At 43.3% G+C, this 27,907-nt stretch overlaps 1 protein-coding gene across 1 annotated transcript; it reads right to left on the bottom strand.

The window, feature by feature from the left end:
- Positions 1–16,716: 16,716 nt before the first annotated feature.
- Positions 16,717–19,522, bottom strand: LOC133923433 (transcription factor RAX2-like). Its single transcript, XM_062368734.1, has 3 exons — positions 19,107–19,522; positions 18,063–18,192; positions 16,717–17,773 (listed from the first exon to the last, which is right to left on the bottom strand). The coding sequence occupies exons 1-3, from the start codon at positions 19,240–19,242 to the stop codon at positions 17,077–17,079; spliced, it is 963 nt and encodes a 320-aa protein (XP_062224718.1). The 5' UTR covers positions 19,243–19,522; the 3' UTR covers positions 16,717–17,076.
- Positions 19,523–27,907: the final 8,385 nt, after the last annotated feature.

Here is a 27,907-nt window from a genome sequence, read left to right as displayed (position 1 = left end):
GGCCCTGGATATTTGTATATGGTGATAACTTGTGCATCAAGCTACGTACAACCCTATAAAAGGGGAGCCATGGTCATCTGGGGCAAGGAGGAGAATAGACAGACACAAACATAAAGACATAGTGATACTCCCCCTAGTCAATCTTTTGTACTATCAATTCATTTGCACTGCCCCTTCCACTCAAACTTCATCTCCAAGCCTGAGGCTACTCCTTAGAAGAAACTCTCGCCGTACTTGTTAGCGCAAGACAATCTCTTGCGCCAACAGTGGCACCGTCCGTGGGGATTCGGACATAGAAGTGCTAAGAGAGGTAGGATGCCACCCAAGAAGAAGACCACCAAAGCCGCGGCGATGGCGGCCGACCCCCCGGCCACGCTTGTGCGAAAGTCCGGGCGACTAAGCACAGGTCATGCCGATGACGGCACCCTAACTGGGAGGAACGAGGGCCTTACGGCCACCACTGACCCGACCACGACCATATCTATAGCCGGCACTGCTGGGTTCCCTTCCTCGGATGCCCAGCAACAACAACAGCTGCATAGCGAGGCCCTTGCTGCTCCCCTAGGGGCTACGGCCGGTGCCACCGCTAAAAACACCATTCCACCAGAGTGTTAATCGCACTTGGTGGCACTCCTGGCCCATATGGAGGAGCTACAGGTGACCCTATGGGTTGATCAGCAAGCTACCCGCACAACCACCGCTGGCCCTCGGGGCCAATGATCTCTTCGAAACTAGGACCTGTCATGTTCAGCTTCCAGAGCCTTGGAGCCTGCATCACGAGGATCCTCTACAAGACCATGACTCTCCCCTACAGGCCGACCAACAGACTACACCCTTCCCAGAGAGCTTTTGGACCCCGAAACTACCTAAGTTCAAGGGCGACTCGAACCCTGATTTGTTTGTCCATTCCTACGCCCTCGCCATAGAGGCCAGTGAAGGCGAACCAGCCACCATGGCTAAATGCTTCCCTCTTGCCCTGGAAGGGGTAGCCATATGCTGGTTCTGGGCACTGTACCCTGGTGCCATTCATGCCTAGTCCCAACTCCGAGACCTCTTCCGCAGCAACTTCCAGGGCACCTTTGTTGAGCCGGTGACCTCTGGAAGCCTGTTCACTATCAGGCAGGAACTGGATGAAACCCTCCGGGACTACTTCGGAAGATTTTCCCAAACCAAGGCCTAGATTAGGGGCATATCAATCTCTTTGGTCATCAATGCTGCAACCCAGGGTCTGGCCGAAGGACCCCTGTACAATCAGCTAAACCGGCGTCCCATACACACGGTGGAAGTCCCCATGAGCAACTTCGAGGAATATGCATGTGCATAGAAAGAAAAACTCCGCCAGAGGCTCTTGCAAGCTACGAGACTTCCCACGTCAACCCCGAGAAGTCACATTTATAGACGGGATCATCACACGCCCCCCTCCCCTAGCGAAAAGGGGCTTCGAGGAGGTTCATACCTCCAGGTCCCAAAGGGGGCGACAACGACAGCGCCGAAACATCAACAACATCAACCAGTGCTACGGGGCTCCAAACCAAAACCGTCCCAGAAAGCGTGGCCAAGGACGCTCCGGAGCCCTCTCAAAGCAAAACCGTGCCCCAAGCCAGTATCCTGAGGAGGATCCTAGCATACTCTACACGGAGCAGGACGAGGGCATAACACTGACAACTGCCAGACCCTCACAACCTTCCGAAAGAAGTACCTTGGGAGACAGGCTACCTTCACCGCAGTTGAGGGGGCCATCGATGAGCGGCTCAAAAATCGCAGGCTAGCAACAAGCCAGCAGGTTGATCATCTGGCCTTACAGAACCCTCCACAGCTAGCCTTACCTCCTCTGCCTCGATCATCCATGGAGCGTCGTCTCCAAGCCTGAGTCTCCCCCCTAGAAGAAACTCTTGTCGTACTTGTTAGCGCAAGACGATCTCTTGCGCCAACAGATAGTAGTAATTTAGGAGTAACTTACTAAAAATAGCTAGAAGTGCATATGTTATATTGATAAACCTGAACTATCACTATTATATGCATATCTGCAGAATTAGATGATATCAATCTGGCAGACATCTCTTATTTACATTGGGAAAACTATATTATTATGTGGACCCATTGGATGTATATTTTCTTTATCACATTGCTCATAGTACTCTTCTCTACATGTGCATACAGCTTCAAAACCCCCCAATTTGTTCCTCAGGCACTAATATTCCTATTGCTCTTAATTCCTACATATCTTCTCCTTGTTCTATATTTCTCCATTCAAACACACTACCATGACATTACCATGTCAGTGATACTTGATTCCATTATCCCTTGTGCGTGCACTCCGAATGATCAAAAAGTGAATGACCAGCTCACTCTTCCGAAGCACTGCATGCACTACGGAGATCCTTGATTTTGAATTCTAGCATTTCTGTCTAATTTTGAATCCTCAGTAATGTTTGAGTTGAAAGCTGAAATTTCCTGTTTGAAAGATGAAATCTTCAACTTTGGCACCGCACTGACAGTTTCTCAAGTTAAGTGGCACTACTACAGAAATGGTTTATATGCCGGCCCATCACTGTCGGTTCCTAACTGGCCGACAGTTATGGGCTATCACTACCGGTTCATAAGATGCGTGGGAAGAATCTAACATCGTGGCTTTTGAACTAGCAGTGATAAGGGTCATCACTGCTAACCTATGGCTTTGAGTCGGTAGTGATTCCCAGCTCTCTCATCATTGCCGGCTTAATCCACCAACCGGCAGTGATAGTTGGGTATTACTGTTGGCTGGTGGTATGAGCCAGCGGTGATGTCTCGGTTGTATAAAACTCATCCTCTTCTTCCTCAAGCTTGAGTACAATAGAGAGGAGCTCTGTTCTTGCGCAATGGTGGCTATTTTTGGTCACCAAGTTCTTGGGGGCCTCAAAATTTTGATGAATCATCATACCATAGATGTTCCATGGTATGTAACTTCATCTTCAATTCACTTCTAATTGAATTTTATTTGCTAAATTGCTCTAGATTTTGAAATGATAGAGACGAACCTATAGCCATGATGTCTTAATACAACGTAGATGCAATTATCCCTTATTTATGATATGGAAGTTTCAATTAGTAGCTTATGATGGAAAGTGTCTTTAGTATTGATTTACATTAGCTATAGCTATGAGCATATTTATTTTTTATTTTTAATGAATTAGAAAAATTAGCCATAAATTAAGGTATATAGCAAGATCCAATTATATTTTTTATATTTTAACTAATTAGGAAGCTCTTATATAGAAACTTTAGGTATGACCATATTTATTTTTATTTTTAATGAATCCAAAAAATTAGCCACAATATTTAGGTATGTAGCAAGCTCCAATTATATTTTTTATATTTTGATTAATAAGCATGCTCCAATATGGAAACTTTAGGTATCAGCATATTTATTTTTATTTTTAATGAATTATAAAATTTCGCCATGATATTTAGGTATGTAGCAAGATCCAATTATATTTTTTATATTTTATTTAATTAGCAAGCTCTAATATAGAAATTTTATGTATGAGCATATTTATTTTTCATTTTTACTTAATTAGTCCTATATAAGGGTTGAATAATAATGAAAATTCTAGGAATGACAAAAAAAACACTCACCAGAAGCGGACGCAAAAGCATACAAAAGGTGGCTCCTCCAAATCGGGCCAACTACCGGTAGCAGATAACGAGGTAATTTATTTGTTGGTGGAAAAATCTTCTATATATTTTGAATATGGATTTACAATAATGATATAACTATAGATGGACAGAAGTTGGATGTACGATACGAGCCATGTGAGCGTAAAGCACAAGAGTGGCGTGGAGTATTTCCAGGTAGCAGCCACGGCGCATAAGTCAAATACACAATCTCAATACATGTGATGTTCATGCATCGATTGCGAGAATAAGAAGCAGTTTTCCACCACCCAGCAAATACGATCCCCCGTGAGTTGGTTTGCTCCTGGGAGGATCTGTGCGACCAGTTTATCACCAACTTCCAGGGGACCTATGTCCGACTCGAGGTCGAGGACGACCTGTACCAAGTCAGGTAGCGACAAGGTGAGTCGTTGCAAGACTTCATACGGCACTTCACCGAGCACCAAAACACCATTCCAAGGATCACGAGTAAATTCGTGGTCATAGCATTCAAGAGAGGGGTCAGAGACCAAAACATGGTCGAGAAGCTGGCCACCAAGGAAATTCAAAACACTACTGAGCTCTTCAAACTCGCAGACAAGTGCACATAGGTCGCCGAGGCCCGAGAGCATCAGATTGGTGTCAGGTCACAATCGTCCTCCGACCAGCCCGTCTCCTCTGAAGGGGTCAGCCGGAAGGATAAAAGAAGAACAAACCCAAGGAAGGACCGTCCGACGTCATGGCGGTCGAGCAGAAGGGGAAGAAGGGTCGTGGCTACTGCCAGATCCACCAGACAGATGCCCACGACCTGACAGAGTGTAAGGTCATGTGGGGTACCATCGATAAGGAGCTTGGAGAACGTAAATCTAGGCACGATGAGGATGGTGAGGGTGGGGCCGACCCCGACTAGTCGGTACTGGGGTACCGGCAGGCCGATCACATGGTCTACCACATCATCAGGGGCGCTGTGACATATTCCTCAAATAGGGAATACAAGTTAGTGGTCTAGGAGATGTGGGTGACCACACTGGGCCCAAGCCCACGTCTAAAGTGGTTGGAGGTGTTCCTTACCTTCAGTCAAACCGATCACCCCACGAGTGTCAAGTGACCTAGTCGCTACCCTATTATGGTCGAACCCACTATTCAGAACATCCAACTGGGTCGTGTACTGATCGATGGAGGGAGCTCCATCAACCTCCTCTTCGTTGACACATTGGACACCCTGCAAATCCCAAGGAGCATGTTGAAACCGTCTACCCTTCTTTGGGACTACCCCAGGCTCTTTGGCTAAGCCCTTGGGGCAGGTCGAGCTGCCCATCACTTTCTGGTCGCGGGAGTAACTTCAAGACCGAAAATGTCCTGTTTGATGTGGCAGACTTTGGGACTGCTTATAATGCGATCCTGCGGCAACCAGCGATGGCCCAGTTTTTGGTCATCATTAGGCGATCAAGATCCTTGGTCTGATCGAGGCCATCACCATTTTTAGCAGCACAAAGATGACCCTACACTACGACAAGAGGAGCCTCGACATGGTCGAGCTAACTCCAAGGTCGCAGCCAGAGAATGCTATACCTAGTGGTCGCCTAATGAAGGTTCACGTCACCACCAACTAGGATGAGCGGCTCAAGGAAGGATGCCTTGATGACTCCAACCTCACCAGGACGGTCCAGATAAGAGCCTGTTTGGACCCCAAATAGGAACTTGCGCTCATCACTTTCCTCCAGATGAACGCGGACGTCTTTTCGTAGAGTCTGTCTGAATGCTTGGAGTCCCCAGGGACGTGATCGAGCATAAGTTGTCAATCCGACCGGACATGTGACCAGTCAAACAAAATGCGCATCGGTTCACAGTCGACTGAAAGGAAGCACTTCGTAAGGAGATTGGCAAACTCCTAGAAGTAGGCTTCATCTAAAAAATACAGTACCTAGAGTGGGTGGCTAACCCAGTCATGGTTCGAAAACATAATGGTAAGTGGAGGATGTTACCGATGTCAACAAGGCGTGCCCGAAAGATCTCTTCACTCTACCCCAAATCGACCAGCTTGTTGACTCAACCGCTGGAAGCAATCTTCTAAGATTCTTAGATGCTGGTTTGGGGCACCACCAGATAAACTTCTTAGATGCCTGTTTAGGCTCTTTTGCTATGTAAAAATGTCTTTTGGTTTAAAAAGCACCGGTGCCACTTATCAGTGTTGTATTCAACTCATTCTTCGTCCACAGCTTAGTAGAAATATCAAAATGTATGTTGATGATGTGGTTGTAAAGAGTAGAACCAAGGATGACCTAGTCGCAGACCTCAAAGAAATATTTGATAACCTTCAGAAGTACCAAATGAAGTTAAACCCTGAGAAGTCCACGTTTGGAGTCCCATCAGGGATGTTGCTCGGGTTCCTCGTTTCCAGTCGAATAATAGAGGCAAACCCTGACAAGATCAGAACCATCGACCGGATGAAATCCCTGACCAGGCTAAAAGAATCCAGAAACTAAAATGATGTGTGGCAGCTTTGGGCAGGTTCATCTCAAGGTTGGGAGATAAGGGGTTGTCGCTCTTCAAGCTCCTGAAGAAGAGTGACTACTTCCACTGGACCCCAGAAGCATAAACGACCCTCCAAGATCTAAAAAGGTACTTCTCCTCCCCTCCTATACTAACCGCACCTCGACCAGACAAGGAGCTCTTGCTCTATGTTACCGCTACCCCACAGGTCATGAGCACGGAACTATTCGTCATGCAAGAAGGTCTTCAGCGACCAGTGTACTACGTCAGTGAGGTCCTACATGATGCGAAGGCTTAGTACCCATAGGCTAAGAAACTGCTATACACCATTCAGATGGCCTCTTGCAAGCTCAAACACTACTTCCAGGCACATAAAATCAAGGTAATCTCCTCGCTCCCGATTAGAAAAATTCTCCACAATAGGGATGCAGTAGGAAGAACAACAAAGTGGGTAGTAGAGCTCGGGGAGTTCGATCTCCAGTGCGTCCCCTGAATGGCTATCAAGTCCCAGGCGTTGGTCAATTTTGTAGCCGAGTGGTCGTCCTTTGAGTCTGAGCAGATACATCGACTAGAGGCAGACGATATTATGAAATATGAGGGTCTCTTGTCTAGAATGCGAGCAACCTCTGCACTTGGGATTAGACGTATGTTAGTGACAGGGGACTCACTATTGGTTGTTAACCAAGTGCAAAAGGAGTTTTAGTGCTCTGATCCAGCAATGGTGGAATACCTCACCAAATTGAGAAGACTAGAGTGATATTTTTTCAGTTTCGACATCAAGCACATCCCTCGCAAGGAGAACTTCCTAGCTGATGAGCTGGCCTGTCTAGCTTCTTCTCACGATCCTATCCTGGTCAGATTCTTTGAAGAAAGACTCACACGACCATCCACCGCGGTCTCAGGCCAAGGTGAAGGGGATGCTTCGCTTGGAAATGGAGCACCAGAGGCAACACCTCCTTTCAGTGCGGTCGACCTCGAGTTGCCATCATGTGGTCGACCTGCTCGGTTTAGGTACAACCTGGATGGATTAGATCTCGAACCACCTTTAGAATCGAGCAATCCCTAACAATAATGCATCAGTAGGAAAGGTATCGCGACAAGCCCGTAAATACTCCTTGGTAGAGGAACGCCTTTACCTCTAGGGAGTAACGGCCTTTTACCAAAATGCATCACTCAGGAAGAGGGGAGCACAATGCTCTCTGATATCCATGGAGGCATATGTAGGTAGTCATGCTTTGTACCAAGCTCTGGTCAAAAAAGCATCCTAGCAAGGATTTTATTGGCACACTACTCTCCAGGATACTTGCGAGCTGGTGAAATGGTGCGAGTCATGTCAATACTATGGTCGACATACCAACCTACCAGTCTAAGCACTACAAACTATACCATTCTCTTGGCCTTTCATTGTCTAGGTGCTCGATATCGTGGGACCGTTCCCTAAAGCCCTCGGTGGTTTTGAATTCCTGTTCGTGGTAGTCGACAAATTCACCAAGTGGATAGAGGATGAGCCCATCAGGAAGATCACTGCCACAATAAAAATTAAGTTCATACAAGGATTGGTAGTGTGGTTTGACAGTCCAAATCGCATAATTATGAACAATGAGATTCAGCTCGCTAGTAGTGCTTTCAAGGACTACTGCGAAGAGATCGGGACCAAAATTTACTATGCGTTGGTGGCACACCCATAGAGCAACAGACAGGTCAAAAGGGCAAATAGGATGATACTACAAGGGATCAAAACCAGGTCTTTGGTCCGCTTAAAAGCTATTCAAGACACTGGGTGGACAAACTACCCATAGTACTCTGGTCGCTATGAATGATTCCCAGTAGGGCTACGGCTGAAACCCCTTTCTTCCTTATTTTTGGGATAGATGCAATGCTTCCATCCAATTTCACCTTTCAATCACCCCACCTGGCCAACTACTCAGACGACAACCAGGTGGCACGACAAGAGAGTGATGTAAACCTGATTGAAGAGTTCCGCGAGTGTGCTCTAATTTGAGATGCCCGATATCAACAAAGCCTCTAATGCTATCACAACCGCAAGGTGCGAGAATGGAAACTGGTCATAGGAAACCTCGTCCTTAGGCAAATTTAGAATAAGGTCGGTTGGAATAAACTCTCCCCCAAGTGGGAAGGACCCTATAGAGTGGTTGATGTCACCCAACCTGGTGCGGTCAAGCTATCCATGGAGGACCACCTGAATTACACAACTCCTAAAATATCGCCCTACTGTGCAAGTTCTATTTGTAGGGTTGCTCGGAGAAATACATGTTTCTCTATTTTTAGAACCTTTTGGACGAGCATAGAATATAACTTATAAGTTTTTAAAGTTCAAAAGACCAGACTCTTTGTTTTGTAGGATTTCATGACCAACAATGGAGCCCCTCCAGATTGGCTCTCCAACCACAGCACGTGGCAGCGCTCGATGGCCACTACGGGACCTGGCGATTGGGAAGTTAAAATGACCACATGGCCGAAGGCTCTTGAATAGTGTGGGATCGTGGGAGCTCATGGGCGCTTCCCGGTCAAAACCGTGCATGCATGGCTATGTCTGGACACCAACACCTTAGTTTTTTATACACATCTCATCTTGACACCTCACTCTCGGAAGTACTGAGGAACCTCAACCGGCACGACATTCGGACCACTCGAAATCCAACAGGTCGCGCATGGGGAACCAAAAGTCACTCGAGCCCAGCGGCAATCAATGTCTCTCTCTCTCTCCCTCTCTCTCTCTCTTTTAGGACTCTTAACCTCCCCACGTGGCGTGAAGTTAAGATTCAAACTCTCAAATCTAATAGCATCGATAACTACTCTCTTGTTGGATTATGTTCCCTCATGGCCCAAGCGGTGCGACTAGACCTGACTATGACCATAGGGAAGCTTGAGGGCTATTGTCGGGGTATTGAGTAAGGGGGCACCCTAGCTAACAGGCCCCACGATGGATATGGCGACTGGTGGGGGATATTTCCAAAACTCGGGCCCATCGCGTGACCAGCGCGAGGCTTGCACGATCAGCCTCCTTGCGATATAATGTGATCTCGCGACTAGCCCTTGCTTGTCGTGGGATGCCCATACCTAACCTGTCTAATCCCATTTATTGATGTCTACTCAAGTGTTTTTCTTCCCGAAGCATCTCCTCTAGTGATGATCTAGAGCAGATGTTGGCTAATGACGACAATGATGATCTGGAGCAGATGTTGCGCGATGCGGAGGTGAACTCTAAAACACTATTGTTCCCGGGTTAAGAGAAGGAGTACACAAAGTTGCATACCATTCTTTTATGGCTATAATTGAAGACAAGCAACGGGTGGTCTAATACAAGCTTCATAGAGTTGTTACTGTTTTTGAAAAAATTGCTTTCAAAGGGAAATATGTTACCGGTAAACACGTACCAGGCCTAGCAGTTTGTGTACCCATTAGGGTTGGAAGTACAGAAAAACATGTATGTCCAAATGATTACATATTGTATCAAGAAGAGCATGCAAACTTGGAAGTGTGTCTGTTTTGTGGTGACGCACGGTACAAGCGTGACGGTAATGATATCGATGGTGAAAGAAAGAAGAAAAGGCCTCTCATCAAAATGATGTGGTATTTTTCTATAGTCCCCCATTTGAAGTGTTTTTTTTTGTGAACAAAAGGCATAACGAATTGATGCGATGACACGCCAAGGAGCGCAAGAATGATGGAATGCTGAGACATCCCGCTGATTCTACGCGTTAGAAAAACATTGATAGAAAATACAAGAAGACCTCTGCAAAAGATGTGAGGAATATAAGATTTGGGTTGAGCACGGATGGGATGAATCCATTCAACAACATGGGCAGTAGTCATAGCACTTAGCTCGTGACTCTATGTATCTACAACCTTCATCCTTGGTTGTGTATGAAGTAGAAGTACATTATGATGCCAGTGCAGATAACGGGCCGAGGCAACCTGGCAATGATATTGATGTCTACCTGAAACTATTAATGGAAGATCTTGTAATACTGTGAAACGATGATGTGCGGGTATGGGATGAATACAAATGAGAAGACTTCACCCTACGCACAACGCTATTCGTAACAATCCAAGATTGGACAGCACTTGGTAACCTATCGTGCCAGACTATCAAAGGCTACTATGCATGCGTGCATTGGTTGAATGAAACAAAGAGCTTGTGGCTAAAGAACTGCCAAAAAATGGTGTACCTAGGTCATCGTAAATTTTTTTCGCAAGGATCACCCGTACCACAGCAATAGGAGAACTTTTGATGGGAAAGTTGAGACTCGATCACCTACTAAGAATCACACTGGGAGACAGGTATATGAGATGGTAAAGGGACTTAGGGTTATCCTTGGAAAGGGACGTGGGAGTACACTAGTTCTGAAATCTAATACTAGAGCTCTTACGTTAAAAAAGAAATTTGTTTTTTATGACTTAGCTTATTGGTCGGACATTGTATGTGTATGCATTCTATCTTTCGACAACCTCTCTCCGTCCCTTGTTTCCTTTCTCTCTATCTCCCTCCTTCCTCAGCTTCCTATCTATAAAATACTCAACCGCTCATCATTATCGTATGCAGAACTCTCTGGAAGGGATGGCACCACCAATCGCTGATCCGGCCCAGGTGCCAGAAGGAGATGTATTGCCGTCAAACATTGAAGAGGTAACTTGCCCAAGTGCCAGGTGCCTGAGCAACTACTTCAATCTGGACCAAACAGATGCCTGTGGAGGTGATGAGGTAACTACCTCAAAAGTACATGAATGCATCTGTTGTACATATTATCGTATAGGCTCTCAAATTTTTTTTCTCTTATGTGTAGATGTCTGATGCTCTGGAGGGTCATGATAATGAACAACCCCAGGAGCGGTATCGTGTCTGAGGTCCCTCGAAGATGCCTTCGGGATGATTTGTGATCACAGAGGTCTCACCAGCATGGGAGCCAACTGCACCAGAGAAAGTTCTAGGGCTGTAGAAGTCAGTTTGTGGGATAGATGTTAAGGATCATGTGCTCATCAGCTATAGATTGTGGACTAGTGAACAAGGTGAACTGCACGTGGTTCCTGATTCAATCAAGAATGATATCTTGTGGCCCATCATATTACAGAAGTTCGAATTCCCTGAAAAGACAGATATAGAAGTAGTTAAACATAAGGCACTAATGATCATAGGCCTTTCATTTAAGAATTGGAAGGGCACACTAAATAAAACCTATGTGCAGAAAGGTACAATGCCAAATTTCATCAAATGGTCGCAATTAGAAGATCATTGGCAAGCCGTTGTGGAGTACAAGTTGTTGGAAGAAGAACAGAAGTTGAGTGAGGTGAACAAAGCTAACTCGAAGAAGAACCTTTACCCCTACAAAGTTAGCAGTTGTGAGTACGTGAGGAAAGAACGGTAGTGTCAACAAGAGCTAGATGGACTGCGAGAGAGAGGTGTCATGATTGAGATAGAGGGCTGGAGTGAACGATCGACGCGCTTCGTTCATGGGAGGGGTTCTTCTTACTCGGCTAATGTAAGTTGATGTTTTACAACTTTCAAAGACCAGGAAGTGATGCAAACTCTTACAAAAAGGCTTGCGGACGCCCACACGTGATCTGCACAAGGCTCTTTCATGCTAGATAGGGATAGTGATGAGCTCACCTTGGCCCTGTGAAACAATGAGCATGATGGTCGCACGCGAGACGTTGGTGTGATGGGTTGGAAATATGGATTCTCAGGTGCCCTCGATAGCTACAAGAGTCGAAAGAGATCCCAAGTACAACAAGATGCAGAACAAGAGGCAGAACAAACTAGGATGATGAACATTCTTGAACTTGCCTACAACGTGAGCGAGAACAAACAGACAAAAAAAGAAGACAAGCAGTACAGGAAGCCATCAGGTGTGAACGGGGTGTCATTGGGAGCGGACAGGAATAGCCAGCAGCGTCTCCTCATGTTGTGCGCTCCAGCCCTAGTGGTCGTCAGAGTAGCTGTGCGTTCATGGGAGTTCCGAACGCTGACTCCATCACTTATCCCATGAACCACATCACAACATAGACACCGTGTGAACTACACATTTGTGCTAAGAACATTACCATCAAGGTGGCTTCCGGCATGGCTTGTCCCCGCACCGCCCATGAACTTTTGCATGGATGTCCAATACCAGAGGGCTACGCCATGGTTGAAGTAGACGAGGTAGTTGACCATTATCGTTATATTCAGTTGGACTACCCCACAAAGGAGTGAGCGAACACTATAGGAGAGAACAAGAATATATTCATCGCATGGGAGAAGGCCTATATAGTGTTTTCACTAGTGACAGCACTCGAGAACCTCTAGTCTCCACTACACCTGGAGCCAACATCACCTCGTAAATCTCCCTCTCCTTAGACATCTCCTAGAAGAAGTCCACCTCCTCAACCATCGTCTCGAAGAAGTTCACCACTCAAGAAACCAACACCATCAAGAAGCCACACCTCGGAAAACACGATCAGGTTCCGCAACATCCAAGAATATGATGTCATCTAAGAAGTCGGTGCCATCTAAAAAGTTGGCGGAACCCAAAGATGTCTATTCACTTAATCCTGAGGAAACCAAAAAGAATGTGGACGCTTGTGTAACAACTCATTTCTATCCTCCAGCACCTCCACCGAAGCATGTTGTACTTGAAGATAGCATGAAATTTTTCATGAATATAGACAAAGTTAAACAGACGGGGGCGACTTCAAGTAAGCCACCAATTGACTACGAACGCAATAACAAGAATTAGGCCAAGAGCAAATCAGGTCCAATCATTAAGGATGCTCCAAGCATTAGGGATTTCCTGGCTACTTCTAGATTAACAGCAGAAGAACTAGCACAGCTTGTTGCGGGAGCAGAAGTCCCAAAGTTGGATATTACATGGCCGTTTGAGTTGGACAAACCTTTGGTCAAACTAGATATCAAAAGAAACCTTACAACTAAAATGCTTTGATTACATATGTGGTACTTGGAGCAATACGAGTAGGGTTTTGAGGCGTTCCTCGTAATATATATAGAGAGATGAATATTTTCTCAATGGGGACGAGCACTTCTAGGTGAAATTTAAGTGCTTGTATGAAATGTACAAGGATGATGCCCTCTCGACGTGTCCATAGTCAGAGCGTGGACTCTGTAAGCGACTTATGTATATAATTCATGTTATATGATCTTGTACCTTCAAATTGGCTAACTAACTTCTCTCTTTCGTAGAATGAAGATCCACGCATGTAGACAAGAATTAGATAATGAAGTAGGATTCATCGATCATGGACTTGTAAACGAGGAACTTGTAAGGGAGAGTCTAGACTTCACCAAGATTTACTTATTGAAGTGTCTGCTTCACCATCAAAATAAGAAATTCGTACTCTTACCCTACAACTTTGAGTACATATCTGCATGCCAGAGTGTTCTCCTTTTATAGGCAACTCGATTCTAATACTAATTTACTATGGTGACATATTTTTGCAGTTTTTATTGGATCCTCCTTGTCATCCACCAAGACTTGAGCAAGATTATTATCTTGGACTCACAAAAGAGAGATAAGTCAACCTACCAAATCCTCATCAAAAGGCTAAACATGTAAAATCGATCATTTAATCTTCACGTTGATTGCATCTAAGTTTAATTGGTATTCATATTCACGTACAGAGCGTACACAAGATACTACAAAAAGAGTATTGTCTACTTTTCATACAGGAAGCAGTATGATGTAAAAACTAACTTTTCGGTATGCATGGAATATTCATGTCTTGTATTTCCTACTAAACAAAAAGGTTTCAATTCATTCCACTGACGAATACTTCACCCCTGAAGTGTACGAGGCAACCACCCGACAACAATCTATACAGGTTCTATGTTCTTACTTTCATACACGCATTCAGCAAAGATGGAGACGTTGTCAAGTTTAATGATACTGAGGTATGAAATAACATAGCGATATCTTATTTTTAATTTCTATACATGTTTAAAGACTAATTCTTTCAATTCTTTAAACATGGTGCTTCAAGCAACGCACAAGTGCGATACTCCCTGGGAAAATATATGCCATTCAAGAACAAATCATCGGGTTCTTCATTGAACATGTCATCAATCGAAACGACGAGTTTCATGAACCAATTGTGTCGTCGATGTGCGAGAGACCTTCAGATGATATCATACCTTCTAGTACAGAGTATGCAATAAGGAAGAGGTCTACCAGGGGGTTTGACAGTGTATATATCTTAAAATGATACCATATTAATGAAGGGCATTAATTAATATGTATTAATGAAGGTATTATTTATTTTATTTACATTAAATATGTGTCTCAATGTATGTATGTATTGAGAGGGAGAGAGACGAAAAGAGGAGAGAGATGGAGGAGAGAGACGGAGAGAGGAGAGAGAGAGGAGAGGATAGAGGGAGGGAGAGGTAAAACACTGAGTAGTATACACATACTGCTAGATCAATATCTCTTTTAATATTTCGATTAAACTTTTGAAAATAATATATATAGCTAGATTTGCCTTGAGTAATAGTTTTTTATAATATTACAAATTTTCTATGCTTTACATATAATTTGTACTCGAAATTAGTGATCAAAATAGTATGTTAGTGATCATATCGATGTCTAAAATGACACTCTTTATAATTGAAGGGAGTATATTATCAGTACTACAATTTGCTTTAAGCATTATTAACTTCTCCACGACTACAATCACGACATTGTGTTTTTTCCCGTCTGTACGTCCCTTGTTTTAACGTTAACATTTCCACCGACTATATTGTACTACTTTCCCTTCTAAATTATATGTTATCTAAGAATACGTCCATGTGAAAACCATGGACCACTAACATAGATACACACAGTATAAAGAGATCGACTGATATATAAGTGATGTCGGTACATAGATTTGTTATGAAAGATGCTTTCGAATATTATTAGTTTTAATATACAATTTCCCCTGAAATAGTAGTGTTCATTGTTGATTTGAGAGTATGCTAATATCTGAAGGGACGAGTAAAAAATAATATAATGGTACATCCATCAATCACAGAACTCGTTGCTGCTGGATGCGTTAACGTTCCTCTTTTCGTCGCCTCAACACAAAGGACGCCCGTTATCCAGCTACAAATGGCCTAGCTGGCCTGGCCCTTACGGCACCAAAACCGTAATCAGCATTCACCAAACTTTCGCGACATTACACTGGGAGACTTTTCAGTAGACAGATAAGATACGTCACCATGGGAGACCTACTGCTAATCCGTAGTAGTATAGAATGATAGATGCATGATGAGAATATCTCAAGCGATTATCTCCAACTACTATCTTTTATTTATCTTAAAGCTATCTATTATTTTTTCTCCTTTAAAAACTATCTTTTTAAGATTTTTCTCCATATAAATAAAATTTTTCTTCACGTTAGTTTTATCTTCATCATTAACTACTTTTATTCTCTATATATATTGTAATAATAAAATAATAAGAGCTAGATACAATTTACAATCATTAGAGTAGCTATGCGCGACCAGCTATATAAAATTATTATTTGACAGTGCTGGCTTAAAGAACTGTGAATTGGCACTCTCTCGGCCTGTACTTACCTGACAATGAGTGATCTCTTCGACTTTGGGAAATTAAACTATTCTCGAGCAGTTATCTCACTGCAAGTCTGCAACAATTGTACTCGTACTAGTTTACTGTGAAATAGTCGGATCATATCTATATGTGCCACAAGGCATTAGTTATATATGTACATATTACTGATCAGTGATCACTCGAGTAAAAAGAAATACCGTTTCGTGCCAATGTCGGTTTGACTGTTGTCTACTAGAATATAATGCATATATATTTGAAACGAAATAAACGATATTACGAGTGAGTACATTTATTCGAACTATTTTTTAAACAAAAAACTATTTTTTGAACAAAATAATCAATATTACGAGTGAGTACATTTCAAAAAGAAAACTATTTTTTAATACATTTATTCGAACTAAAAAATAATCGACTACATTCTTTGGAAAGAATCCTTCCGTTTCCTTTTATCTCGAGTGAGTATATATTGCAAAGTCCTCTATCTTGCTTCTTGTGATAATAAGATTTAGCACTAGCTACAGCTAAACACAACATATATAAGAAGATGATATTTCCCCTATCGTTTTTGCATCTTGTCGGAGAGAGTAAACATTCATTCAGATACACATCGGAGCAAGCAACGACGACAAAGAGACGCATATCCCTCACACTGCTCGACAATGTCTGTCCATCACGCACTAAACTACTCACATGTAGGCAGCAAACCCAGGAATCCTCTCTCCGATCGATCTCTCGTGGAATCTTTGCATCGCGAGCGCTAAACAATGCGGCTGTCCGACAGACAAGACGCGTTTCTTGCGGCACGTACGTACAGACAGGCAGCGACCGGAGTCGATCGCGCCTCCACCCCATGTGCGACGACGCGACGCCAATCATGCATGCACGCACGCATGCACGTCTCGCTACAACTCGATGTGCTTCACAAGCTGTACGTTATCGATCACATGCAATTTTGGCCGTCCTGTGCATGTACAGCAGCATGAAATCTATGTGCCCAGAGTTCAAGGATGCGAGAGAGACAGACTGAGACAGAGAAAGCTAGGTGTAGACAAGATTAGACACATCGGTATTACCAAACCAAGAGAAGGTACACCATAGTGCCCTGCCCAAAGACTCCAAACAGAGTCAGTTTCCACAGTAGATCATGACACTATACCTCTGGTGAGAAAAAGAGAGAAGTACAACAATAGTAGGTGAGGCGACAGAGAATCTCGATCCTATGTCACGGTCACATACACAGGCTGCTGTAACATGCGCTACGCTTGCCCGTGTATGCAGCCATGACACAGGATACACACACGAACACTAGTACTACACGATAAAAAAAATCACAGCAGTAAAACACGCACCTTGATCAATCACCTTTCCTTGTCTCTCAATTAATTTACATCATCGTTACCTTTCCTTGCGAGTCGAACCCTTCCATGCCGCCGTCCTGGCCGTGGCCGCCATGCAAATTACCGTCGGTTGAGCTCATGAGCAGCTGCCTGATCTCCTCGTAGTTGTAGTCGACTGGTACCTGAGCCTGGTAATGATCTTGAAGCTGAAGCAACCTGTGGTCATGCTCGACACTGCCATTGTTGTAGCCGTAGTAGCCCTCGAAGCTCAGCTCCTTGCCATGGCCGAACTGCGACTGGCTGTACGCACCGCCGTCCGACGAGCTGCAGCTCTGCTGGTCGCTACCAAACACGATCATGCTGCCGCTCTCCTCCTTCACCACATGGTGGTGAAGCTGCTGTTGTGTTGCGCTTTGTGCGTGCAGCAGTGAAGAGGCATTTGGAATGGCATGGCCGGAGCTTAGCATGTAGTTATGGTTATGGGATGGTGGCAGTGTTAATGCAGGGATGATGGAGTCGTGGAGAGAGGCGGCGCCGGGGAAGAAGCCGCTGTAGGTGTGTTGGGGTAAGGAGGGTGACGAGTGTTGGAGCATGAGATTGAGGGGGCGGTGGTGCTGCCGCGGCGCGCGGTGTAGGGGTGCAGCGGCGGAGCTGCTCAGGAGCTTCTTCTTCAGCTTGGTGTTCCAGTAGTTCTTGATGTCATTGTCGGTCCGGCCGGGGAGCTGGGACGCGATGATCGACCACCTGAAAATGCATGATGTCATTGTTTCCCTTTGATTCATTCGTTCTTTTCGCATGTTTGAGATAGTTGTGTGATAACAACTGGGTAGATCTCCAGAATATCAGTTTATCGATCTGTTTAGTTATAACTCAGTAGTACACTGTACACATACATATCCGTCTTTCTTGTGATACTTGTAACAGCAGAAAACATCATGCGTGTACGTGGACTGTTAAGTTGTTTTGGAAAAGCAGAAATGGAAAAGAAAGGGCGTTATAGTCCAGAATAGATAGGGATATCCGGTGTTTATACCTGCTTCCTATACTGGCATACATGCTGCAGATAACCCTATCTTCGTGCTCAGTGAACTCCCCATGCTTAATGTTGGGCCTCAGGTAGTTTAGCCATCTAAGCCTGCAGCTCTTGCCACATCTCCTCAAACCTATAATCACAATTTAAAGCCATTAGAAGCCTAGAATCAGACATGGTTCATAGTTTTAATTGAACACGAGAAAAGAAAATAATAATAAAGTAGCATACACTTAACCACATCGAATGTAACAAAATATAAGCCACATAAAAAGGTAGTAAGACTCCATTAAGGTGAGAAACCTGAGACTTTGACATGCCACTACAATTAAGGGTTCTAACTGTAAGCCTAGCTAGTGATACAATTGGTCCTAAATGCATAAAGAGAGACATAATCTTTATTGAGGTACTCAACATGAAAATAAAGAAATTAAAAGGCAAATGAATCAAAAACTAAAAGAACATAGCAACAGAAAATAGGGTTGTGCGCATGTTCGAGAAAGATAGAGAGTAGTAGTACATGTTTAGCAGAGACACTATCGGTCCTAGATATATGAAAGAAGTTATTGTACTAACAGAAGTACTCCAAAAGAAACGAAAAATGGTAAAGACAACGAATCGAGGATTTATAAGAGATCTTATAGCATCAAACAATAGAGTTAAACTCGTATCTATCTAACAACACTTAGAGGGAGACAGGGAGAGCGAGTCCTCGCAAAAAGAGAGAGGGGAGAGAGGAAGATCGAGCACAGCTGGCACAACATTAATTGTTCTAAAGGAATGAGAGAAGTAATATCCAAATCCAATTCTCTTTCTTCTTCTTTTTCTTGAAGAACTTGTCTTTTTTTTAAAACAATATGTGTCAAATCTCTATAGAAGTGATCCCAAAGAGATCGAAGAAAAAGAACATGCAAATAATCTGGAAAAAGGAAGACATTAGCATCAAGAACGACGTAGACTGTTTAGACTCAGACTAAACTCATAACATCATTAAGTCCCCAAAGAAGATAGCTAGGATACATCTACATGTAAATCCACAAATCATACCTGCTTTCTGAGGGAGAGCAATCCAATTGCCACCGGTGCCATGCTTCTCGATGAACTCCTTGAGCTTGGCATCCTCCTCGGGAGACCACGGCCCTTTCTTCACATTGTTCTTGTCGCAGCACGGAGCCCTCCCCATGAGGTCTCAACAAGACGATGTGCCCAAACGAAGCCAAAAGCAACACCTAGCTACCAAATCTCACTGCTCTCAACGTTTTGTTAATTTCCTAGCTGCCTGAGCAGGCTGCTTGCTCTGTGGTATCTAGCTAGATGACACAGAAACACGGCCTTTCAGGGGCACAGAAAGCAAGGAGAGAAAGGGGAGAGAGTACAAGGCAACAAGAGCACTGAAAAAATATATAAGACTAACGAGCGAGCGAGAGAGAGGGGTGTAAGAAGTCAATGTGCAGGATTGTATTTGTTTGGTTTCAATCACCTCCAGCTTGATGGTTGGCCCCTTCAAATCTCAGCACCAGAGAAAAAAGGTTCAGTACTTCCATAATAAGCGAGCCTTACCCCACCACAGCCTTGTCTTTCTGTAAACCAAGTACACTTGCACATGGAATCGCCAAGGCGCGTGTTTGTTTGCAGGTAGCCTGGCATCCATAAAATAAATCACAGTATGTACTTCGGCTAAATGTAGTGTTTAATTTCTAGCGAAAAATTTCATAATTGTTTGGAGAGATTAGTAAGTGGATACATGTGACATGATGTATAATTGTCACGAATTCCTATCTTTAGTAATACAATATTTTTTGTTTTGATTTGATGGGTAGGAAATTAAGTACAACGGAAATTAAGTACAACCTGGATCATATATGTGGTTCCAAAAAGGCAATGTAATGTGTGGTCTCCTATAGTGTCTGATTATCTAATTTTCAGTGTGTTTGGTTTGAGAAACAAGGTGATCCATAACCATCTCTCATTCCTCATAGCTACGTGATTACTGTAAACATAAGAGATTGTGTCATCTCATAAAAATTCATGGGATGAACCCATGATGGACCATCCATCTAGGATGGGTATATCCCGTCAAACCAAACACTCCATTTATTGATTGATGTTTGAGGATATGGATGTAGTATTTGCATTTGAGGGCCCCTGGGAACATGGGAACTTCACAGGATTCATGCTGCAATTATACTGTTTTCTGTGAAATTCATGTGTTCCAAATAGGATCCGACATTACTACAAAAATTATTTCTAGAGGCGGGCGATAACTCGTTTTCACAGGCGTTTAGCATACCCGCCTGCGATCGAAGGTCGGTAGAAATTAACGATTTTCACAGGCGCAAAAGTGACCGCCTGTGAAAATCTATTACCACAGGCAGTTCACTTAAGGAACCACCTGTGAAAATAGGTTTCCACAGGCGGTTCCTTAAGCGGACCGCATGTGGAAATTGATTTGCACAGGCAGTTCCTTAAGCGAACTGTCTGCGATAATCGGTTCCCGAATCGATATTTTTTTACTCGATTTTTTTTGACCGACCAGGAACCCCACGGGGTCGCGAAGTCGTAAGTCACAAATCACGCGTTTTTTCACGCGAAATACGCACGCTACCCGATTTTTAGCACTCGAACTCGAAACCTATCGGGTCGCACGAACCCTCCCCACCATCACACCAGAGAACGACTATTGAACATATGAGCATATATAATTCTTTTGATATCTGCAATCCAAAACTTTAAACGATTATGTGGGCATCTAAATGAATTTAGATGAAAAACTTTTCAACTACAAAGTTGTAAATCTCGTCGAGGGCTACAATTTTTTATATAAAGTTTGTTCTCATCCGACTTCGTATATAAAAATTATGAATTTTTGAAGATAAGTTGTCACTCATTTCCACAGGGTTCCTTATGTGAACCGCCTGTAAAAATATGGATATTTCTATAGGTGGTTCCTTATATGAATCGCCTGTGAAAATGTGTGATAGTTTATCTTCAAAAATTTATAACTTTTTCATATAAAATTAGATGAGGACAAACTTTATATGAAAATTGTAGCCCTCGACGAGATCTACAACTTGTAGTTGAAAAGTTTTTCATTTGAAGTCATTTAGATACCCAAATAATTGTTTGAAACTTGAAACAATTATTTGGACATCTAAATGACTTCAAATAAAAAAAATATCAACTATAAAGTTGTAGATCTTATCGAGAGCTATAATTTTCATATAGAGTTTTTTCTCATCTGACTTCATATAAAAAGTTATGAATTTTTTAATGGATGATCATTTCTAGAGGCGGTTCACATAAGGAACCACCTATGAAAATAACCATTTTTACAGGCGGTTCCTTATATGAACCGCCTTATTATCACAGCCAGTTCACATAAGGAACCGTCTGTGAAAGGCGGTCCGTAACCGCAGGAGGCCTTTGCCAACTGTTCAGGTAGTTTTTTAAATAAATCGCATGTAGAAAATTACCCTAGGTATCTCGAAAAATAGTTTTTTATAGTGCGAGTGATCTTGTTTTCAATTTCTAAGAACTATATCCATGTTTAATAGTATCATGTCTACACTTAAATTATTGCAGCGGTGGAACCTTGAAATTAAGATCGATGTACAATCAAACCATTACAGACTATTGCAAGTTTCTAGTAAAAGCTTGTGTTAATCTAGTCAGTAATGTCCACAGATTCTTAGTAACCCCTTTTTAAAAAGGGGGCTCAAATAATCCTATACTACAGATATTTCACTAAATTGTGTAAAATTCGAAGTTAGCTCAAGTTAAAAGGGAAAAACATGCTGGTCGACATTTGCAATTGCAATCAACTATCCCAAGAGCCAACTTTTGGCAGTCCGTCTTATTCCAATTACAAGCCATTTTTCCAAGTAAAGATAGTTCGCACCAAGTTTTGCCAACTATATTGTTCAACATTGTTCAAACTTAAGCACCTTTTTTGTCTAGTCAATTAACCGGAGAAAATGGTAGTAGAAGCTAAATATTAACGTTAGTGTTTTTGGTCAAAATTAACTAGTAGATCAATTGAAATTCAAGGTGATCTTATTTCAAAGGTCGGAAACTTCTTACGCCAAAACTCTAACCGGCCTGGGAATCAACCTGACCTGGTCAGTATCTGTGAGCAGGCAGGCAGGTAGGTAGTAGCCCCACAAATCCCTGCGGCCGTCCTCACTCATACTTTTCTTCCATGAACGGCCAAATAAAGCCTATGTAGCAACTAAACACGAAACAAATGGTCACTCTCTCTCTCTCTCTCACGAGTTTTAGAAATGCTCCACAAATTGCAGCGCAGCTAGCTGCAGGTCCAGTACTGAAAGAGATGGACTGGTTCATGTATCTGGCTATCTGCTGTTCCGTGTATTCTACATTTAGACATGGCTTATGTTGTACTGGGAAAGCTACGACGCGCAGGTCCTATCTGAGGGCACCCACCAACCGGTAGGGCAGGCGCTTCGGATGGAGATCCGACTGATGGATCCCGGACGGGCCCATCCGTGCACCCGTGTCGGATGTCCGCAGTTCTGACCTTTCCTATATATCTTCGTTGGCAATGAAATATTATATACATATATACGTATAGACTCTAGCTAGCAATACTATATGTCAGATCAGTCTTATCTTGTCCGCAGATCTACCAAAGGCTCCCCTAGCTAACCTGTGTAGTAGGTTGGGACCTTCGAGACTGGGTGTGCAAGCTTGATTTTTGTGGCTATTAATTCTTCGACTTTTGTTTTATTTTGAATATGTTTGTTTGCATAGCAAAACAGAAATCCTCATAAGTTCTTGCTCACACCGTGTCTTGGCGATTTGAATTGTGCTTGGTTCATATCTCATCACGCGAAAAAAAATGGTTCTCAGACCAAACCGAGGTGACCGGATCTTGGGCAGTTAAATATGTCCAGAGGACTATGTGAAAAAAATATCATAAATAACGGATAATAACCGCTTTTAAATGACAGGTCTAGTGACCGGATCTTGGGCAGGTAAATATATCCAAAGGACTATGTAAAAAAGTACTATAAATAACGGATAATAACCGCTTTTGAGTGACGAGTCTCATACCTAACACCCAAAATATGTCATTGATGATTAGTCATAAGTGACTAGTGAGAGGAACCGTCACCAATTAGATCATTGGTGATACATCAAAACTTGAACTGTTACTAATAAAGCTCATAAGTGACGAGTCATAACTGTGACCTGTCACTTATTACAAGTTATAAGTGATATGTCACAGTTATAACCTGTCACTTAAGATTGATGTACGGTTTTCACGCTTTTTAAATACGAAAAAGTCAAAAAAAATATTTTTCAATCGAACCAACCCAACTCATTGACATCACCACACGCCACGTGCCTCTTGCAATTTTTCACACTGTTTTCATACTTTGCATTCCTCGCACGCATAGCAACCTTACCACCTCGCTCTCGTGTGCGTTCTGAAGGGAGCCGAATAAATATCCTTTTAACCTTTTTTACCCAAGGTCATAAGTGATAGGTCATAACTGTGATCCATCACTTATCAAGTTATAAGTGACGGATCATAGTTATGACCCATCACTAATGTTCATTGTAAAATAGACACACAAACCAGTTGGCCCGGAGTGCCTTCGGTTAAACAGGAATAACTTTTGCGTACAGACTTCAAATTTGATATTTTTTGACTCTATGGACATCTACAGAAAAAGTTACATCCGTTTCTCCCTCACTTCATCGGGTTTAACATTTTTGATAGTTTGAGTTCTCTCCCCCGGAAGTTTCTACACCATTTTCAGAATGCGCGTTTGTGTCCATAGCCGTAACCCCTTACATAAAACTTGAGAAGAAATGTATAGTTGTTCCTATTCTAGTGTTGCTGAAGTGAGAAAGAATAAGAGAAACATAAAATACAAATAAAAAATATTTCACATTGAATTCAAGATATTTTAAATCAAGCAAGATATGAAAAGCAAATCCAACAGAGAATTAACACTTCTAACTCGAGATTTATTTCTTCTCAAGGAATTCGAAGCACTTTCAAAACTGGCTATTAAACATTTTTTAATTTGAACTGAACACTTGTCAAATTGAAGATCGAACACTTTTAACTTATTTTTTTAATACACTTTCAATTTGAAATATGGATCTTCTGATTCGATAATACTTGGAGTTTGTGGCCCTTAAGTTATTCTAGTATCAGTACGGTAGAGGCTAGTGTTGTGTCAGGTTATGTCGTATAGGACTGTAGAGTATATAAGTGATGGGTCACAACTATCTTACTACCGAAACTAAGCCAAGTATTTATGAATATTGTCATTAGTGATGGTCAGCCTCTGTTGGCCACACCTCCTCAGGACCAAAACCTTAACAAAGTGTAGGGTTTACCATCTCTTGACCATCAGTAGGGGGCTCGACATTATAGATCTGCAATGGCGTAGAAGCTCCTCCTTCTACAAGAGTCCCTAATGCGTCCTTCGATTACAGATCTAACAAACCCTATCAGCAAGGACTGGATGAATTCGATGACTGGCATGACCAAAGAGGTTCTTGTCCAGGCCGAGAATTCTCATCTGGCCCTCGCCGGGAATAGCTCTAATCGATAGGAGTCATGAAATGCTCCTTCTTGAGAAGGATCAAACTCAAAGAGGTGTAATCCCTGGAACAAGGCATCTTGGGACGACAACTGTGTGCCCAACTACCGTAGAACCTCACCAGTCAGAGGTCATCCGATCAATGACTTGTGCGAAGTTATCGATCAGCAGAAGCGCTTGAGGACACTTGAGGTGTTATCATCAGCCCCTCGATAATCTAATCAGGGGACATCCCGGCATCGCTCAAGCCGGGGCTGATCCTCGACCCTTGTAGATAAAATAATGGAGGCTACCATAAACAAATACGGGGCCATCAACGGGTGTGTGGCCTTTTCTTCGAATCCATAAAACATAAGCTGGCCACCTAATTTCAGTCCCAAGTCAATCGAGAAGTACAATGGGACCATGAATCCCGTTGATTTTCTCTAGATCTATACCACGGCCATCCGAACGGCTGGTGGGATGAAAAGGTAATGGAAAATTACCTCCTCACGGCCCTTGAAGGGGCAGACAAGACTTGGTTGACCAATCAAATGCCAGGGACAATCTACTCATCAGAGCAGCTTTGTGACGTGTTTCGAGCTAACTTCTAGGGAACATACATTTGCACTGGCACGAAAAACGATCTCTACTATTGTGAGCAGACAAACAATGAGACCTTGCATAAGTTCGTGCACTGCTTCAGCAACACCAGGAACACCATCCCCAAGATCAGTGACTACAATGTCATCCAAGCATTCAATCAGGGGGTTAAGAGTCAGAGATACATGGAAGAAATTGCAAGAAAGGAGCCTAAGACGGTCAAAGAGCTCATGAAGATCCTCAACAAGTTTGCCAAGGCTGAAGACGTGCTCCTCTTTATCAAGGAGAAAGCCAAGGCATCTAGCATCCTGAACGCGGGCTTGTTGGTGACATGGTAAAGAACAAGCGCAAGAAGAATACCAAGGGAGGTAAGGGCAAGAAAGCTAAATCTGATGAAATTTTTCAGATCTACCCGACACTCATCCCAACAGGCACTTTGGTTCTTCCGTGGTAAAGAGCTTTACAATAGGCTCCAGCGAATGCGACGGTAATCCTTGGTGTGGCCTCCACCATACTAACAACCACACCCTCCACGAGTGCCGCCACTGAAAGTAGATGATCAAAATGGAGGTTGAGAAAGCGGCTAAAGGAAAAGAGACCCAGGTCATGGTCCAGAGCAGGGGCTCTAGCTCTGGGAGTAGCGGGAACAACATGGACCCAATGTATTTTTCGTTGGTTCTGCTCCCTACGAGTCCAAGCTGCAATAAAAGACGGTGGCCCAAGAAGTCTTAGTTACCACCCCAAGGGTCACCAAGCCATTAAGTGATCAAACGTCAAAATTTCCATTGGCTAGGATGACTGCCCAGAGAATTTCATATGACCAGGTCGCTTCCCAATAGTGGTCGAGCCTACGATCAATAACTGCAAGGTCACCCTAATATTTATCGACAGAGGGAGTTCCCTGAACATCCCTTTCGCAAGCATACTCAAAGCGATGCTAATCACCTGATCTACCATCAAGCCGATTACGCAAGCCTTCCACGGTATAGTACCCGGATCTTTGTCCACTCCCATTGGCCAGATGTTGCTCCTTGTCACCTTCGGGAAGCATCATAAATTTTAGACAGAGAAAATTCTATTCGACGTGGTCAACTTAGTGTTGGCGTACAATGCCATCTTGCGGCGACCAACTTTGGCCAAGTTCATCGCAGCCGCGCATTATGCTTACTAGTGTGTGAAGATCCCATGACCTGAAGGAGACATTACTTTTCATGACTGCCCAAAAGCATGCCTACGCTGTGACAAACAGAATCTGGACATGGCTACGCAACATAAACCTAACAAGGAGATGAAAAACTCAAGGCCCAAGGTGGTCGTAAAGTCCCACGGCAAAGTCAAAGCAGTTCCTTTGAACTCGACAGAGCATTCCAAGACCATTCAGATCGGCTCCAACCTGTATCCCAAATTAGAACTTGCGCTCATCGCCTTCCTCTAGGCAAATGCTGACGTGTTCACATGGCAGCCGTTCGGCATGCCCAATATCCCGAGGGAGGTGATTGAGCAAAAATTAGCTATTCGGCCTAATGTAATGCCGATCAATTAGAATCTCTGGTGGTTCACACCCGACTGAACAAAAGCCATAAAATATGAAAGCGAAATGCTCACTAAGGCATGATTTATCTAAGAGATGGATTACACTGAATGGCTCACCAATGCCGTCATGGTCAGAAAATCAAACGGCAAGTGGCGAATGTGCGTTGACTTCTTTGATCTCAACAAAGCTTGCCCTAAGGATGATTTCCATCTGCTACAAATAGATTAAATAGTTGACTCCATCTCTGGGTGCGACTATCTAAGCCTTCTCGATGCTATTTTGTTATCACCAGATTATCATGCATCTAGAAGACGAGGAGAAAACCTCCATCATTAGTCAATTTGGAGTCTATTGCTATGTCAAGATGCCCTTCGGAAGAATGCTGGTGCCACATACAAACGGGGAATGCAGGTAACACTCCATGACCAGAACGGCTGGAATATTGAGGCCTACATTGATGATCTCATTGTTAAAACCAAAAAGAAGGAAGATCTCATCTCTGATTTGCAAGAGATGTTCAATAACCTATGCAAGAATTGAGTCATGCTGAACCCAGAGAACTGCTTGTTTAGAGTCAATGCAGGGGAGCTACTCGGTAACCTGATGTCATACTGGGGGATTGAAGTTATATCCGAGAAAATCAAAGCCATTGAAGATATACAACCCCTCAGGTTAGTGCGCGAAGTTCTAAGATTAACCGGGTGCATGGTGGCTCTTAGCCATTTTATCTCCTGACTCGGAGACCGAGGACTTCCCTTCTTCAAACTGCTATGACAACATGACAAGTTTGAATGGTCAGAAGAGGCAAATGAAGCATTCAAAAATCTAAAGAGGTATCTTTTGTTCCCCCCGTGCTAACTGCTCTCAACCCAAATGAAGATCTTCTGTTATATACTAGACCACATGCCGTAAGTGTGGTATTGGTGGTAGAAAGTGAAGTGCCGGACAAACGATTGAAAAGCCAGCGACCGGTGTACTAAATTAGCGAAGTACTCCATGGTCCCAAAGAGCGTTACCTGCAAGTTTAGAAGCTATTATATGCTATGTTGTTTGCCTGTTGTAGGCTATGACATTATTTCCAGGCTCAGAAGATCACCATACCCTCAATGTTCCCACTCAACAAGATCCTGCACAACAGAGACGCAATCGAC

The sequence above is a fragment of the Phragmites australis genome, chromosome 7 (assembly GCF_958298935.1).
Source record: "Phragmites australis chromosome 7, lpPhrAust1.1, whole genome shotgun sequence".
Lineage (NCBI taxonomy): Eukaryota > Viridiplantae > Streptophyta > Magnoliopsida > Poales > Poaceae > Phragmites > Phragmites australis.
This window is presented reverse-complemented; position numbering and strand designations above follow the sequence as displayed.